A 13,725-nucleotide genomic window follows, 5' to 3' on the forward strand; every position below is an offset into this window, starting at 1 on the left:
GTCCCCTTCCTTCAGTAGCATGTCAGCAGAGACCTCCTGTCCTCTTCCGGTCTTCACGGCAGCCCTGGCTCTGCTGTTCATCCCCTGGGCGAGTGTGAACGGGGACACCTCCTTCTCCTCCCCACTGAGGCTTTCTTTATACCTGAAGATGCGGCAGGAAACCTCTGCATTAGCAAGCTACAGGCAGTATTTACACATACACACACACACTTTTATTTTTGCATGGGAGAAAATATGTTTTTGGTTGACTACAGATTTTTATATCTATGCCCCCCCCAGCTTCATGAGGTTAAGGATAAGCAACGATCTCCCCAATATGTCTGGTCCTCAGCTTCTTCAGCACACTTCAGTCACAAAGTGAAGATGGTATGAGGAAGCAAAACAGAACAGAGTCAAGGCCTGTGCTGCCATTTGGCTGAATGGCCCTGGGCAACTTATCTGTCTCCTTTGCAACTCTGTTTTCTGATCCAGATCTGGGAACAAGAGTCACCTTGTTTAGATAACTTAACGTTGATAGTTTCCCCTGGGCCTCGGAAGAGGGCAGTGGCTTATCCACAATGCAGTAGTAGAGATACCAGAATTCTTCATTCTATTGAAGGTGATGTGTTTGAGATCTTTAGCCCCTCCATTTAATATATGTACAGGTTACCCACCAGTAAAGAGCCACAGAAGGGATTTGGACTGGGCAGTTCTCTCTTAATCAGATCTCATCCAGTGGGGCAATATTTGTTCCTTTGATTCATGAGGTCATTGATTTACAACTGGTGGCATTGTCCAAGTGATAGTTTTCAAGGTAGAAGGGAGTAAGTTCTTGATAATAACTATCTTGGTGATCAGGATGATGATTCCCTGGGGAGAATTATCCACCAAGACCCAAAGCTCTTGAAGCCTGCATACTAGTATGTGGGTGAGGCAGGGTAGTTTATCTGATAAGCAGTCTCTCTCTCTCTCTCTCTCTCTCTCTCTCTCTTTCTCCTCAGAGTCATCTGGAACTGACAGGATTTAATTGTGTAGTCAAAGCAGCTACAGTTGCTTTTACTGAGAGCAAGTCTGGCGCCTGTGATTTTCAGAAGGATAAAGACGTAGCCGGACGGAGCTCTGAGAAGGTGCTTCCGCCCAGCTATTCTGCAGACGGTCTTTGTCCAGGATACTGACTGATAGGGACCTGAACGCAACTCGCAAAGATAAAAGAGGCAAATGCTGGAAGTACTCAGGACACCGAGGCGTGTTTGCCCACGTGTCTGCCACGGTGCCGGGAACATTCTAAGCACACAATATACATGGCTGTTCATATGAAAGAATACAAAGGGAAACTAAAGTAGTGTACTGAGAAGGAAGGGTTTGGGGTGTTGCTAAGTGGGAGAGCACTTATCCAGCATGCCTTGGGTCCCGCCCTCAACAAAGGGGAAAAAAAATCAAGAACAATGAGAGAGTGGTGGTGGTGATGAGGGGGAGAGACCACTCCATCCCCAAACTAGCACAAAGAAGAGCCAAACAGCACACTTTGCAAATGATGGAACTGGGGGAAGTATCATCCTATTTGCTTCTTCATCCAACTCAAAGGAGTTTTGGGTTTTTTTTTTCAGAGCTGGGAATGGAAGTCAGGGCCTCACGCATGTTGGTTAAGCACTCAACCACTGGGCATAGCTATATGTCCAACAAAATAAATAAATTTGAAAAAGAAATATCTTCTTATTTAGAAAAGTCTCAGAAAGGCAAACTAGATAGCTGTGAACAGTGGACTGTGAAAAGAGCTTATGTTCATGTCACAGACATGTTTTGAATGTCTTTGAATGCCAGGCGTCATGTTGACCTTGCGATACGGTGATGGGCAAGCCAGCCCTTGCCCGCTGTCCTGTGGCGCGTAACCTCTGGACCCTAAGGCCAAGGACAGATACTGAAGGGAACGTGGAAGCCTACCCGACAGAGAGCATAGGCACGTGCACAGAGCCTGGGGCAGGAGAAACAAGACTGGATGAGAATTACCCGGTGAACCTACCAAAGTGCGCAAGGCATCAAAGATCCCACAACACATTCATTGACTGACTGGACCTAGAATCACTTGTGAAGGATTATTTCAGTGGGGTTATTAGCCTCTGCACATGCTTTTGAGGTATTGTCTTGATTTGGTTAATATCAGTGGTAGACCTACCTTCACTGTGGGCAGCACCATTCCATGAGCTGGGGTCTTAAACTGTCTAAAAAGGAGGGAACGGGCTGGCGAGATGGCTAAGCAGTTAAGGCGCTTGCCTGCAAAGCCAAAGAACTCATATTCAAATCTCCGGGTCCCACACAACCGGACGCACAGTGACACAAGCCCCCAGCGTCACACATGCACACGCATCTGGAGTTCGTTTGCAGCGGCTGAAAGGCCTGATACACCCATTCTTTCTCTCTCTGCCTCGTTCGCTCTCTCTTAAAATAAGTAGCTACCCCAAGGCTCCTGCTGCTGTGCCCAACTGCTAACCTTGAGCTGTAAGCAGACGTAAACTCTTCCTTCCTTCAGTCACTCTTGGCTGCTATTTGATCATAGCAGTGGGGAAGTAAAGGCCACACTGGCTTTCCTCCAATGTCATTGTGAGTCAAAACGCAATGATAGCTCTTAATGGACACAGAGGGTACCATGAGTTTGGAGTTTAGTTTTGTTCTGGGAGCGCATCATGTCGGTACCAGCCCGTGAGGACGGGTATACGCGACATCTCCCTGTTCCCTGGCCACCTCCGCTGTGGGAGAGTGGCAGTTGCTGGCAGCAGAGGAAGCCCTGGAGCCATACAGCGGGCTTTCGCAGGCAGCCACCCCTGTGGGGTTCAGGCATGCCGACCTGCCTGCCCCTTCTCCAGTTTCGGGTGTCTTTGACAGGTGTCAAGTTTCCTCCCAGTGCACGAGAGAATGAGAATGAATGGGAATAAGAAAGCGGGTGCTGGCGGCACTTCAGCTGAACAATGCCAAGCTTTCCAAGCTGGAGTAGGAATTTAAGCAGAGCAGAGTTTCACGTCAATGGGATGCAGAGCAAAAGGCTGTTCTGCTAATACTGAACAGTACAAAGGTTTCCATACCGAGTGTTAGCGCGGCTTTCTTTCCCTGGCCGGCCGCCCTGCTCAGTTACCAAAGGGAAGCGATTCCCCGCATCTGCTTGATCGCACTTGAGTTTCCTACGCAATAGAAACAGTTTCCACTTAGCACTTAAGGATTGTAGCAGGCCAGAGGCTTGTTTTGCTTTTGTATTTTTTTTTTAAAATCTGTAATGTACTTTTGTTTATTTAATATTTTCTTTTGCAGACTGAATTTTTTTTGTGTGTATGATGTGTCTGTGTGTGAGTGTGGACACGTGCAAAGTCGGAGGATGACTTTTGGGTGCTGTTCCTCGCCTTTCACCTCCTTTGAGGCAGGGTCTTTCGTTGTTTACAAGCTGGCTGGTCTGCAAACTCCAGGAAAATTCTCCTGTCTCTACCTGCCATCCCACTGAAGGTGTACTGGGGTTACGGAAGCTTGCCACAGCTCAGGTCCCCAGGATCTGAATGCAGGTACTCATGCCTGTGTGGCAAGTGCTAGATTCACTGAACCATCTTGGTTTTAAAGTAGCTTAAGTGTTAAATATTTTTTGTTTATTTTCATTTATTTATTTGAGAGCGACAGACAGAGAGAGAAAGAGGCAGATAGAGAGAGAGAATGGGCACTTCAGGGCCTCCAGCCATTGCAAACAAACTCCAGACGCATGCGCCCCCTTGTGCATCTGGCTAACGTGGGTCCTGGGGAACTGAGCCTCGAACCGGGTCCTCAGGCTTCACAGGCAAGCACTTAACTATAAGCTATCTCTCTAGCCCAAAGTAGCTTAAGTTTTAAAGGAACCAAATTGCACACTTAGCCTTTGCCTCCATAATTACCATATCTGGCATGAGATTAGCACTCTCCACAAGTATACTTCTATACCATATCCTCACCCACCCCACCCCCCCGCGCAGATGTGTGGTTTTCAGTAGCATATTATGAGGATGTCGACAGAATCAACAATCCTTTAGGTCTTCTGTTATGAAGGCACTCAGTAGAAATAAAACGAAGCCAGCCTCGGCTGCCTAGCAAGTTTGAATCTAGCTTGGATTATATGAGACCCTCTCTAAAAAGCAAAAACAATATACTAATACTTTAGCTTGACATTATAGTGCACAGTGTAATCCCAACACTTGGAAGGAGGAGACAGGAGGATGAGGAGTTCAAGGATAGCCTCAGCTACATCGTGACTTCAAGGCCAGCCTGGGCCACATGAGACCTTGTCCCCAAATCTCACCCTCCAAAGACTAAAAATAAGATGGAAGCTATTTATGTTAAAAAACCAAAATGTAGATAAAGTGCAAAACCTTCTAAACTCTCCATGCAAAAACACAGGCAATGCGTGGTAACTGTCCCTTTTTATTTGTTTCTCTAATTCACCTGTCTTTCCGTGTCGCTGCTGCCGACTTCCCCTTTGCCCACTTCCTGATGGTGTTCCTTAAGCAGGCTTGCTTCTGCCTTCATGAGACCAAATCTCATGTGCCCACTGCCCTCTTTGTGAGGCCTTTCCTGGTGAGAAGCCAGCATTAGTTGATGTCACCGTTCTGATCCTGAGCTATGAAAAGTATGTGGCTAATGGGTAACACTTTCCCCTCCCCATGGAGGTGAGAGGCAGGCATAATGCATCCTACAATGTCAGGGGGTTATTTTACTCCATTACTTTAAATGGAAACAAGGAAGTATTTTGGCTAACATGCTGGAAAATGGCCCCGGACTCCCTGAGCACCTATAGGCAACTAAATGCAGGTGGGCCTTAAACCCGTTCCCTCCCCTGAGACAGCCTGCTGCTACAGTGGTCAGGAAGTGTAAGCCACAGGTCATGAGCTTTGTGTCCGTTTTCCTCGTCAGATCTCCCAGCTGATGACAGACACCGGCAGAGAGGGACTGACCGAGTCTGCGCTGAACCGCTACAATGCCGACAAGCCCACGGCCAGCAGCGGCCAGACCTCGCAGGGCTCCTGCGTGGCCAGCGAGACCTCCACGGGCACCTCGGTGGCTGCTTCCTTCTTTGCGCGGTAAGAGATGCTCACGCCCAGGACAACTTGGGTTCTTTTGGATGCGTCCAGCCGGGGAGCCTCCCACATGGACCACATCAGCTGAAAGAATCAGAGGGTCTTGGGAGCCATTCTTTGACTTGGCCTTTGGAGATAGAGTTTCTTAACCTGGCACTGTTGACCTTGTGAGCCAGACCCCTTTGTGGAGAGGACCACTTTGCACATTGTGAGATGCTTGGGAACATCCTTGGCTTCTGTGCACCGAACGCCAACGGTCCTCTTGCTCTGCTGTCCTGGCATTACTAGATGTTGCCTGGGCTTGGACCCACTGTTTTCAGAGTCCATGGCTCTGACGATGGTCTTTGTAGGTGGGGGACCTGAGCCTGGTGCTTCTGGTCTTATCCACTCCTTACAGAAAACGAACTGGCTAATAAGTAGCTAGTAAATAGATGTCAAGTATTTCCCTCCCTGATGCACAAGCCATATCATTATCCAATACTGGGCATGAGCTGTATAGTTATCAAATACTGGGTATCCAGCTAATCTCATGAAGCTTAAACCCATGAGAACCAAAAATGAAAGGCATTTTAACAATGTCATCTGCCTCATTTTAGCAACGTGGCAAAGACGGAGCTGGAGACAAGTGACAGCTGATCAGGAAAAAAAAAAACTGTAGGGTTGTCTAATTCCAGCTCCTTATTTTGTAAGCAAGGAAACTGAGGACCAGGAAGGTTCAACTTCGAGTTGGCTAGTCGCAGAGCCAGAAATAGATAGCAGATTGACTTCTCTGCTTTCGTCTCCATGACTCAGTCTTTATTTGATACTCGAAGCTTAACCTTCCTTAGAAAATTTTCTGTGCTAAGATTCACAGGCTCCACAGTGAATGGGCCCTGGAATAAATAGCAACAGCTAGAAGTTAGAAGGCTCAAGCCCAACAGGGCTGCCTCAGTTTCCTCACGTAGACAATGAGAGCAATACATAATCTGAAGCGTAAAATGGCTGGTGATGAATCATAAAGACGCTTACAAACGTTAATTCTGTTTGGCCCTGGCTTCTTGTGCAGCTCTCCTCATTCTTACAAATGGTGACATCCAAGACACAGCTATGAGGAAAGGACAAGGGACAGTGATGCAGGCCCGTGAACCCAAGACTTTTGTGTCCTTACTGGAATTTCAAGCAATTGAAAACATAGACTCTGAGAAGGGTAAATTATTGAGGTTTACTTTAAGGAGAGTTTAAGATCCAGAGGGAGACCTAGCAGGAAGCCCAAGCCAATAAAAGGGGTTGTCCCCCTCCCCAGCTAGTTTGGGAAGAGGAGAGATGGAGAAAGTCTCCCTCACAGGGAAAAGTCTGGGTGCACGCATGCGCGTGCATACACACACACACACACACACACACACACACACACACTCACACACTCACATGGCAAAGCATGAGAGCTCAAGCCACAAGATCCTCCTCACATCAGGGGTCAGAGAAGACGAAGACAGTAAAAGACTCAGAGATTAGAGAGACATCGTGCATGTAGCAAAGCAATAATACACCCCAAAACAGGGCAGGAAGGTGCACAGGCCAGAACAAACTCCTCCTCCTTCCCAGCCAGTCAGGGAATGGAGAGACCTTACCAATGGGAGGTTGGAAGTAAAGACCAAGAGAGGGAAAAGGGATTTACACACATGTGCCAGCCCCATTTGTGGATTAAACACCCAGTTGGGATGAGCCTTGTTATCAGACTCAGGTGTGTAAAGGAGGGACCTGATTGGTTGGTGGACTCAAGAGTCTGACTCAGGAGGGGCCAGCCCGCAGGTGTGACAGACCTGGGGAACTTGAAGAAGCAGGAAGCGGCTAATGGGGAATTGCTTGTAGCCATCTTGGATGAGAGTAGATCAGATGTGGGTTCTAGTCCTGCCAGGGTAAGCAAGATGACCTCCATGTTCTCCTTGGTGCTCTGTCCCTGGCTGACTGCCTGTGGAAAAAGCTATCTTGCCCCTGCTCCTCCTTAAAGAGGAGGGACAGAGAGAGGGCTAACGTCCTAGGTGCAGACACTAGACAGGCATACACATACATGTGGAGCTTGTTGAAGATCAGTTTGTTGTGGCTTATTGTATTTGAGTGTCATGTTTGTCATTCCCCAAACACATGGGCCAGCTTGGTTGTGGTGGAAGTAACAGGAAATATGTGTGTGCTGGTCACCCAGCATGGTGGCCATCCTTAGCTCTGTTTGTATGTGACTTCTTTTTTTTTTTTTTTTTTTTTTGGTTTTTCGAGGTAGGGTCTCACTCTAGCCCAGGCTGACCTGGAATTCACTATGGAGTCTCAGGGTGGCCTTGAACTCATGGCGATCCTCCTACCTCTGCCTCCCGAGTGCTGGGATAAAAGGCGTGTGCCACCACGCCCGGCTTGTATGTGACTCTTTATGTTGTCTCAAGAATGAACAGAAAGCCCCAAACTTGCTGACAGAGCAGGACTGGAGAAGCCACCGTAGCTAAGGAGGAAACACCTCCAGCGTAGACTGTCCTGGTACCTGGGTAGCCCTTAGGGGTGTGCCCAGAGAGGGGCGAGCTAAGGACTGAGGACAGAGGAAGAGGGTCAGAGGAGCCTGCTGGCTGTCCTCAGGTGTGTCATGGACCACTGTGTAAAGGGGACTTGGTTGGCTCCACGGAGCACCCAAGTGTGGGGACAAAGGTTGAATGAAATCCAAGAATGGGAGGAGACATCTCCCAGCTCTCCTGGAATGAAGCTCATGATTCAGATCACCCTGAGAGAGTGAGATCTCTATAGTGACCACCAGGAGGACTCTAAGTGATGACCTGGCCTCATGGCTGGAGGCAGCATTCAGCACCCTGCTGGGGATCATTCTTCCATGTCCCTGCCAACCTGAGGTTCTTTAAGTGTGCAAAGTTTACAGTTCAGAGTCCTAGAAAATTTACAGAAAAATGCCAGCAGAAGGATCTGAGACAGAAATAAAAAAGAAACTGGGGCTCTTGTGGACCCCATTTAAAATGCGCAGGCATCTCCTACAGAAAATCCAGTGATGCCTCTAGAGCTGGGGAAGGGAATGTTGAAATGAGGTTAGCTGCTTGCATGGTATACCTGAAGCAAGATGGCATCTTAATCCAGGATTTACAGGCCACAAACAGACACCAGTGGTAGAGTGTCTTCTCTGAGACCCTTGCTTGTACAGCCAAAGGAAATGGAGACACACAGACACCCAAAACTCATAGGCTGGTGATCGTGGCTGGAGGCCCTGCAGATATTCCTGGTAAGACGCAAACTCTGACAGCCATCTTTTCATTACTGGAGGAGTTTGGGGAATGAACTCTCAACGAGCTGGGAAGGATGCAGAGGGCTGTCTAGGGCTCAGGTGTGTTCAGTCTTGACATGGTGCCATGATGTCATCTCCAAAGTTCATGCTTAAGGACCACATAGTCTTCAAAAAAAAAAAAAAATTAAAAAATTTCATAATATTTTAAAAGTCGCAGACTTGATGCTTGACAACCTTCCTAAGTGATTCTCAGTCACATCTGGACACATGTGGCCATGGGTGGCAGTCTGGATACACCTGTTTGTTGTGGACACTGGTAGCACCTGGAGCTTGATAGTGTAAGCACTAAAAGCATGTGGTTGTGCTCAAAGGGCTTACAATGCATAGTAGAGAGAAGGTAACACACACACACACACACACACACACCCTGACCCCATCCCTTACCCGTCACCCTGTTTTCCCTGCTCTTCTCATCAATAAGTAGCTGAGCCTTCCAGGGTAGCTGCACATTAACAACCTGCCTGTCCCTGACCAGCACCCACAGCAGAAGATGGAGGGACTTAACTAAGATCCACAGTGTGGAGAGACAGAAATGGGAGTGACTTACTCCCTTGCACCCCCAGAGGTTCATGTGCCCCGATTTTGTTATCTGACAGAAAGTGAGTTCAGCTATCAAAGGTCCTGGAGGAATTTTTTTTGTTTTGTTATTTTTTTTTTGAGGCAAGCCCAACAAACTGGCCTTTTTTATTTAAAAAATATATATTTTTAAAATTTTTATAAACTGGCTTTTTTCTACGAAACTGAGAGGGGAAGATAATTTGTGTGCCAGAACCTCCGGCTACTGCAATCGAACACCAGATGTGTGCACTCCCTTGTGTGCATGTGAGACCTTGCACACTTGTGTCCCTTTGTGCATTTGGCTTACATGGGATCTGGAGAGTTGAACATGGGTTCTTAGGCTTTGCAGGCAAGTGCCTTAAACACTAAGCAATCTCTCCAGCCCCTGGAGGAATTTTTATCTTTATTTTTATTTATTTGAGAGCAACAGACAGAAAGAGAAAGAGGCAGAGAGAGAAAGAGAGAATGGTGCATCAGGGCTTCCAGCCAGTGCAAATGAACTCCAGGTGCATGCGTCACCTTGTGCATGTAGCTTATGTGGGTCCTGGGGAACTGAACCTCAAACCAGGGTCCTTAGGCTTAACAGGCAAGCACTTAACTGCTAAGCCATCTCTCAGCCCCCTTGAGAAATTTTTGATGAAGGGGAAATGGGCTGTGTGGCCGAGACCAGAAATGTTTAGTGGCTATGGTTATATTTAGAAAAGCTAAAGACTCGGTCCTAAAGGGAATTGGGGTAGACTCAGTTCCTACCCCTTCAAGTCTGTGTTCACCATTTTGCATCTTTTCCCACTTGGTTATGTAGTAGAGACATGACCTTCTGAGTTTGCAGGGCCCTGGACCCCCCATGTAGCCCCAAGACACTGTTCAAGGTAGCCTGCATAACAAGAAGCTGTGCTGGGGTCGTTCCATTTCATAAGAGGAATGCCATTTGCCAAACTTACAGTCAGTGTGGGTGACATTTATTGGGCTGTTAGTGCTCATCACTGACCACTGACTAAGCTCTCAATAGGAAGAATCCCGCTTACCTCAGATGAATCCTGTGATGTAAATCCTGTGATACCCCCTACTTCATGTGACTGTGTCCATGAGCTTTCCACTATCCATGTAGCTGGCCCACCTTGAAGAGAGGAGGTTTCAGTCCATGATCAACCACTAGTTCTCTTGGCAAGGGTGTGTGGCAGAGCAGAATTACTCACCTCATGGCCAGTGAGCAAAAGCAACAGAGGAAAGATAGGATACCATAATCCCATTCAAGGGTACATCCTTAGTGATGTAAAGAACTCTCCCTAGGTTTCTCCCACCTTCTAATTATATCACCCAAGGACTAAGTCTTTGTCACATAGTTCTTAGTGACTGAAAACCACATAGTTAAGAAGTGGGGAGTCCTCCGCTCCTCTCATGTGAGAGCCAGTGTTTCTATTGTCTGCACTCAAAAGGCACAGTAAGACACTTTATAGTATAGGATTATTTTCCCTGTCATCATGAACTGGTGATAACTGTTTTATTTACTTATTTATTTGAGAGTGAGGAGAAAGAAACAGAGAGAAAGAAGGAGAGAAAGAGGAGAGAGAGAAGAGAAAAAAGGAGAGAAAGGGTATGTTAGAGCCTCTATCCACTGCAAACAAACTCCAGATGCATGTGCATCTGGCTTACATAGATCCTGGGGAACTGAACCTGGGTCTTTTGGTTTTGTAGGCAAGTGCCTTAATTGCTAAGCCATCTCTCTAGCCCATACATCTGCTTTATGTTGTAACGTTAGCCATTCTTTTAACATATTTTATTTATTTATTAGCAGGAAGGGGGAGGGAGAGAGAGAGAATGAGAGAGAGGTTTACTTTTCAGAACTATGAGCAGAGGTCTGTGTAGACCTTGTTTCCTCTCAAATCTAACACCTATGATAAAAGAATTCTAATTATGACTAAGCGAAGATGCCCTCACTCCAGGTGGGGCCTGTGGTCTGTGGATTGGTGCTGGTGCATATACATTGTTACTGGTTTGTGATGTGTGTGTGTGTGTGTGTATGTAAAGATAAGAAGCACCTAGAAACTTCTACAGCAAGTTGACAGCAACTTAGCTCTGTGGTCTTAGTCCACACCTGCTTCTATAACAAAATACCCATGACTGGGTAACTGGCAAGGAACAGAAGATTATTGCAATTCTAGAGGCTGAAACTCCCAAGGTCAAGGTGCCAGCTCTGCTTTCAAGATGAAACCTTGCCACCGTGTCCTCATAGTGTAGAAGGTAGGAGGACAAGAAAGACCTTCTGTCTGTCTGTCTCTCTCTCTCAAGCTTGCTTATATAAGGGCATTAATCCTTGCATGAAGGCCCAGCCTCTTTATAGCAGCAGAATAAGGATCACATTTCAGCATGGTTTTTGGAGAGGCCATTCAAGTCATAGCATCTGTTTATTCTAAGAATAAAAAACGAGGGCCAGTGTTTTGCTTGTAGTAAGAAATTTTAAGAGGGGGCCATCCTCACCACAGGGTGTTTGAGAAGCCCTGCTTGAAAAAGTGACAGAGCACAAGGCAGCTGTCCTGTCCATTCATGCCTTTCTCAGCAGAATTTCTCTTTCCTTAAATAATCAAGATATTGGTAGCTGTCTGGACCTCAGAATTGCAGGACACTTTTTGAAAAAAAAAATTAAAAATACTAATAGTGGGCCTAAAAAAGAAACTGCCACATAGATCCTCAAGCTGGTTATGCCTTGAGCATAAAAAACGTTTCAAATGTGGGCATGCCTTTGTCGTAATTCTTACATCAGTGAGAAGGAACAGCGAGGGAGGGTATGGTTAGATGTTTCCCATGTGTTGACTGTTTGCTTAATTGTGTATTCTGCCTTCCATCATATGAAGCACACCAAACGCAGCAAAAACCCTTGGGTGGAGCCCTGTCGTTGTAGGCTGAGGCAATGGAATCTTCCTTGTTGTTTTTTGAATAACAGTCAGCAGACTTTGCATCGTGCATGGAGTTGCCTTGAATCTTGGAAAAGAAAATGAATCTTTTGGATGACCTCATGTCTTCACATTGTGTTTTCTTTCTCAATTAACCTGAAGAAACATTGATGACTGTTTTTTTTTTCTCTCTCTCTCTTTCTCTCTGTCTCCTTTTCTTCCCTTCTCCTCCCTCTAACACTTACTGGTTCTCCTTTTGGAGATTCTGACTTTCACACTTTTCTTCCCCCTGCTGATTAAAAATTTGTTCCGGATTTGCATTTTCTGGGTAAATATTGGTGTTCTCCTCAATATACAATGGTTAATCTCAACCGTCAACTTGGTTGGATTGAGAAACACCTGGGAGACCAATAAAGCACATCTCTGGGTGAGACTGGTAGGGTGTTTCCATAGACAGCTAGATCCTGAATGTTCTGAGCTAATGAGTGGATCAATTAATCCCTTCATGGATTCATATATAATGTGATGATATTCATGTATCATATGATGCTATGATTGGGAGGTGGCAAAGGGTGCAAGGCGGAACCTAGTTGTAGGGCATAAAGTGCTGGGTGTGTCGTTGCGGCTGTTTTCCTCCCTGGCTCCTTCTTGCATTCCCTTTCTTCCTGTTTCCTGCCCACCAGTAAGTGAAGGACAGCCACACATTCCCACTGTCATGTTCTGCCCAGAGAACCTGGGGCAAGTACTATAGACTTAGCCCTCTGGACCCATGAGCCAGAATGAATCCCTCCGCTTATAATTTGTTTTTGGCCCGGTTATTTTGGTCACAGCAATGAAAGGTGACACACTTTCAGATTCACTGTGTGGGATCCATGTTCTCTGCTCACTTACCTGCCAAGCTGTCCTGTACTTCCTCCTATCACCTCTTCCCACCTGCCTTTGCCTCAGACTCCTTCTCTTCTTCGGGCTATTACTGTGCTTCTGTCCAGCTCAGTCTCTCCTGCTGGTGGAAATCTTTGTCTTTAGAGGCTCCTTGTACTACCTGTCAGCTTCCTCCCAGTATCTTGAGAAGAACCTCAACTACTCCATCACTGATTTCACCAGTAGCTCTTGAGGCTGCACATTGCTATGGATGAAAACCAAGACCTTCTCTGGCTCCAGGGTCAGGGCAGAGCTGAGTGCAGGGGCCTGATTGTTGACTCCTGGCACTGCCCTCAGGGCCCTGTGGCTCCTCTCAGCATCTCCCCCAAGGTGGGCTCTTAGTGCCACATTTGCACATGCAACTGTAAATAGATACAACTATCACTGCTATTTCCACGTTCCTACTGACAGCCAATTAAAAATAGCGCCTGGTTGTGCTGGCTACAGACAAAGCCTTTCATATATAATCATGTATAGGGAAGGCTTTCTTCAGTCCCTGGGCATGGCATACGAAACAGCAGCATTTGGTTATGTGCTCAAAGTTTATTATGTTTGAGAAGGATGAGGAAGGGTATGGGACTGTCCTGGGTTGGTCTCCTTGTCCTCCATCAGGCGCGGTTCTCTATAGGGATGCTTGTGAAGCACATCAACAACCACTAGCAAGACAACCCACCTGGTCCCCACAACTGTTCTCTGGTGATGCAGGAGGAGAAAAAGGAAGCCAGGAGTACAAAAACCATCTCTCCCTAATTCACAGTGGTGAGACAGGACTCTGCCATGGAGTTTCTGCCACTGGTTTTATAGACTGGGGTAGTCCATTTTCGGTATTGTGTTCATTATAAAAATGATACCTTGACTGGAAAACAAAAAAGACACAAGTTGCATGTAAGAGCTTTTATGAGCTTATGCTGTGGAAATTTGCTATGTTTTATATATATTTCCAGTTTCTTGCTTTGTTTCCACGGAAGCATATGGTTTCCCTCCTGCT

The 13,725-nt window shown here is 46.6% G+C and overlaps 1 protein-coding gene across 1 annotated transcript in view; it reads left to right on the forward strand.

The window, feature by feature from the left end:
- The window catches only part of Kif26b (kinesin family member 26B), a 541,264-nt gene that overhangs the window by 256,486 nt on the left and 271,053 nt on the right, over positions 1 to 13,725 (forward strand). The window contains exon 4 of the mRNA XM_045152420.1: positions 4,897 to 5,063. Within this exon, the coding sequence (XP_045008355.1) occupies positions 4,897 to 5,063 (167 nt within the window). The remainder of the gene's footprint in view (positions 1 to 4,896; positions 5,064 to 13,725) is intronic.

Source organism: Jaculus jaculus, chromosome 1, assembly GCF_020740685.1.
Source record: "Jaculus jaculus isolate mJacJac1 chromosome 1, mJacJac1.mat.Y.cur, whole genome shotgun sequence".
Lineage (NCBI taxonomy): Eukaryota > Metazoa > Chordata > Mammalia > Rodentia > Dipodidae > Jaculus > Jaculus jaculus.